Source organism: Labeo rohita, chromosome 20, assembly GCF_022985175.1.
Source record: "Labeo rohita strain BAU-BD-2019 chromosome 20, IGBB_LRoh.1.0, whole genome shotgun sequence".
NCBI classification, from domain to species: domain Eukaryota; kingdom Metazoa; phylum Chordata; class Actinopteri; order Cypriniformes; family Cyprinidae; genus Labeo; species Labeo rohita.
The window spans coordinates 29,663,224-29,668,114 of NC_066888.1; the positions used below are offsets into that span (position 1 = coordinate 29,663,224).

Genomic DNA, 4,891 nt, shown 5'->3' on the forward strand with positions numbered 1-4,891 from the left:
TATCTATTTGTTTATATACTCTATCTATCTATAACAGTATATATCGAATAACAGTATAAAAAACCTTTTCTTGTAATATATAATTTAAACTCATTCTATACACTCACACATCGAAACCTGAAACAACCATAAACACTCCACATTCACACTCACCTTAAACTTGGCTGTGAGGAGTTCTGTGGCCTCCTGCTCCTTCTTCAGATGTCTCATCATCCTTTCTTTCTCCTCCAGGAGTCTCTGTTTCTCCTCGGCCACCAGAGAATGATCATCTCTGATGGCCTCCTTCTCTCTCTCCAGCTTCTCCTGCTGCTCCTTCATGTACTCCTGCGCCTCCTTCTCCACGCTTTCCTCCTCCTCGTCATCTTCAACATCATCCTCTTCTCCCTCTTCTACCTCGCCCCCTTCTCCAATCTTCCTCAGTCTCCTGCTCCTCCTCTTCCTCTTGGTGAGCATGCCACGTTTATCCAGCTGTGCTTTCAAGCGGGCGATCTCCTCCTGGAACTCCCTCAGGAGGGCGTCTTTGGGGTCTTCGTTGACACGAGGCTTGTTCTTGATGTTCTTGGCACGGTTGGCGTAACGCAGGGTGGTCAGGGTCTCCTCGTAATTATAGGAGGCTGGTCCCAATGTGGCCACCATGATGGTTTTAGCGTTTCCGCCCAGTGAGTCCTGCAGCAACCGTGTGAGTTTAGAGTCACGGTAAGGAACGTGAGAACTTCGCCCGTCCACCAACGCAGAGATTACGTTTCCTAGAGCGGAGAGGGACAGGTTGATCTTGGTGGCCTCTTTTAGACGTTCTCCTTGAACGCCGGTCTTGGTTTGTCGCTCGCTGCCCGCCAGGTCAACCAGGTTGAGTTTGCCAACGCGAATGTGGTTCTGTCCATCTGGCCCGAGCTGGCTGCACTCCACCGTGATGATGAAGATGGCGTGCGACCGCGAGCTGTGCTCGTTCATGTTGGTGAAGCCCACCGATCTGGTCTGGTTCCCTACGTTCATCACATGCTCGATTTCCTTCACGTTCTTGGTGACGAAAGAGGACAGATCTTTAATGTAGACCCCTGAGTCTGCGCTCTCCTTCAGCTCCAGCTTCTTGCTGTGGTCTTTGGTGAGCAGGTCTCGGATCTCCTCCTGGTAGATCTCCAAATAAGAGGCCCGGACCAGGTACTGCTGGTTCTGAGAGCGTGAGATGTGCGTGAAGATGTGCTCGAACGAGTTTGGGATGATGCCGCGACGCTCGGCGTCCAGCCACTGGCCTTGCATGGTGTACGTCTTCCCGGTTCCCGTCTGTCCGTACGCGAAGATGGTGCCGTTGAAGCCGCGCAGAACCGAGTCGATAAGCGGCCGCACCGTCTCGTCGTACAGATCGCTCTGTTTGGAACAAGCATCGTACACCGCGTCGAACGTGAAGGTCTTGAGCAGCTCTCCCGGACCCGCCTTGGGGTTCCGCAGGGCCACCTGGCCCAGTTTCACATCCATCTGCAGGATATTCTCATAGCCCATCGATTCCTCCTTACGGTTGAGCGGGCGACACCGAACCACCACCTTCACCGCCTCGCCGTTTTTTGCTTTCATGGACATGTTGAATCCTTCTACGAGATGAATGGATGACGAATGAGCGCAGTATTCCCGTTAAAGCAGATGGATGATGGAAGATGTCAGCATCAGCATCACCCGGTTACCGAGCGCATAATGTCAGTCCCGCTGCAAATCTCTGCGGTCTCCACAAATGAATAAAAGATAAACGCGGTTCCGTCATGAACACGTATGGATGAAAGCATAAGCTCGAAATATCTCACCGATTTCCACCGAAACACAAGAAGATCCGAAATCCGTCTGACAGAGAATCACACACATCAGCTGCGCTTCACTGCAGCCCTGCCCAAACACACACACACACACACGCACACACACACACTCACACCAGGGTTGCCAGATCCCACAAGAGAAACAAGCAAAGTGAAATACGGATGGGGATTTTTAAGCAATTATGGCTCTGCTATATTGAAATTTTAATATCTCAGTTCTTAAAATAAAATTTAAAAAAGGTATTTTTTTAAAAGAGAAATTACCATGATTACTAGAATTACAAGTTAAGATGTATTTGAACTACAGCTTCTGTTACAATTCTATTAATAAACTACTTTAATAAATGCAACGTTTTTTTTCTTTTTTAGAAATTGCTTCCCTCAGCATTCAGCTTACAAATAATAAAATCATTCTAAATTAGAGAAATAAATCTTATATAATAGAATACTTGTGTGGTCACATCCAGTAGGTTAACTGATGCTATAATAAGTTGTTTTCTGTTAATGTGTAAGACTTCCGGTTTATAAGCCGCCTAGGGAAATAACGAGAAGAATAGCGAAGTGCAGTAAACGGTAAAACTGTTTGCACTACAAACCACTGTGTTCATAATTAAGATAATACACTAAAACAATATGGTAAGACAATGCAATGTCAAGCAGCAAAACAAGCTGTTTTGTACAGCTAAAAATAGATTTACAAAAATTTACAAATGGCCGCGCTCACTCTTATGGTTAATAATAACTTATTTAAATATATTTAATAAAAAATGTGTTAACATTTCATTATTTTTTAGAAAAAAATATGCCACTGTTCACAACAAAACCACAGGTTTAATTTGGAGCAGTGCATGTCAGTAACCAGTGATTTATTTAAGAACCAGTGCAAAAAGATTCATTTTCTTTTATTTTTCACAGTTCTACTGTTGCATTTAAAATGCGTTATAATAGTTTCTACATCTTATGCATACATAATCTTCCTTAAATCATTTTAAACTATTAGAAAAAAATGTTACGTCCAAATAACAACTACTCACAATTATAAACCACTTTCTGAAAATCAAGGGCAAAATCGTTTTAAAAGGACGAACATGGCAACACTATAACACACATAGGCTATAGACACAACACACACACAGTCTCCTGCATCATTGCGATTATTGCGGAAGGCCCCAGAGGTGTTTGGGATTTGGAGTTAAATGGTTAATGCTGATTTAATTAGATTAAATATGGATTTTTTTTTTTCAAATATATATTCATAACTTAACATGCACTTATAACTGTCTATATGCAGATATTTCTACCTGATATACAGTGCTTAAGCCTAAAATGTGCAAACACTGTTAAAAAAAGTGAAAGCCCAAAGATATAGCCCAATATTCAATAGTGTAATAACCCTAATATATAGTTTTTTCCATGTGAAAATTAAATGACAATAAAACTGACTTCATATAGCATTTCATTAATACAACATTTTATTTATATTTGACAATTTCTTTAAATTATTTTAAAATTAATAAGCACAGATTGTCTATTTCTTAGATTATGTGTGTAGCAGGCCAATTAAAATCATATTCTCCTTTTTGTGCTTTGGGTTGGTTAAATGTACAACAATGGCGCCATCTAGTGGATTTGCAGTGTCTACAGTTTTATTTTCGGCCACTAGAGGCTCTGAGTTTGAACACTCCTATCTTTTTCAAATTAATTTATGCTGTTATAAATTATTAATCACGAATCCCATCCTTGGCTATATATACATTCCCTTTCAGGAGCCAAACAGAGGACTTAGACCACTAATATTAGCCTTAATGAGCTTGACACTAGAATTTGACCAGACTAGCTCTTGGGTTTCAAGTGAGGGAAGGAGGTTTTGTGCATGTAATCTATCACAGGAAAGCCAAAGCACTTAGTGCAACATCTTGGATGAAATCAATCCACCCTGAAATGAACAAATAGCTGATAGTGATGCCTTTAATGACGGCTGTCAGCTACAGACGCTTCCTCTCAAGATGATACACTTAGCAGTAAGTGTAAAAAATCTTGATATTTGATATTCAGCGTTTTTTTTTTAGCTTTGAAACGTTTAGATATTAACACTTTTTACAATTTTAAACTTTTACAATGCGTAATGCTGTGCCTCAAACTCTGAATGACATCCGGTGGATTTAACAGAACCAGATGTTTAACTCCACTGTGACTCACATAGCAGCAGATTCACTTACAACACTCAGCTACGCCTCTGCTGACTCTGCGTGTGTGTGTGTAACTAGTTTGTCGGACAGCCCAGTCAAAAGATATGAAGAACCACGAGAGGGAGAAACTGGAAAAACCACATTTTATTTTTTTCCCTCACACATGGCTTTTAGTGAGAAGAGCGAACGCACTATGAAATAGAAACAGAAACATTTAAGCACAAAGAAATTCCTGTAATATTCCAGATTCATGCAGCGTCAAGCAAGAAGGTTTGGAAACAGGAAAATGGAGCTCCAGTAGTGACTCACTGACAGATATAAAGGAATAAAACCTCCAGCAGCTCTGAGCCATGCTTGTCTGAGTCACAGCAGGTTTCTGCATGTTTACAGCTGCATTAGGGAAAATGTTGCCCAATGACTTACAAACAATAGCTGAATTCTTGAAACCTCACAGGACATAAGAGCAAGACTCATTCCAACAAGAAAATTAGATGATTCTTACAGTTTGTGGTCTTTGCTTTTCCCTAGATAGTTTGGAAATGGTTTGGTCTGGGTTTTTTCCTCTAGATAGTTTGGAAATGGTTTAAATGGGGCATTTTGATTTATTCTCTTCATTTGGGATACAGCTGGTAATATAATGATACGTTGCACTCTTTATTGACTCTTTATTGATAGTTCCAAAGAATCTTTACCATTCATTAAACCTTTCCAATGCACAAAAAGTGGAAAAAGTATTTTTAGGTTGCTAAAATATTCTTAAAAATGGTTGTCAGCAGAACTGCAAAATGTTGTGACTCACTCCAAATATTCTATTCATGCTTCATAACCTAGTTATTTTGTCAGTAAATTGACCGATATCACCAAGATGATTTTTTGTTAACACAAGAGCCATACTGATAA

The 4,891-nt window shown here is 40.7% G+C and overlaps 1 protein-coding gene across 1 annotated transcript in view; it reads right to left on the bottom strand.

Moving 5' to 3' along the window:
* The window catches only part of LOC127183340 (kinesin-like protein KIF3C), a 23,697-nt gene extending 21,795 nt beyond the window's left edge, over window positions 1–1,902 (bottom strand). Inside the window, exon 1 of the mRNA XM_051139325.1 lies at window positions 154–1,902. Coding sequence (XP_050995282.1) covers window positions 154–1,575 — 1,422 coding nt within the window. The 5' untranslated portion in view covers window positions 1,576–1,902. The remainder of the gene's footprint in view (window positions 1–153) is intronic.
* Between the last annotated feature and the right edge of the window lie 2,989 nt (window positions 1,903–4,891).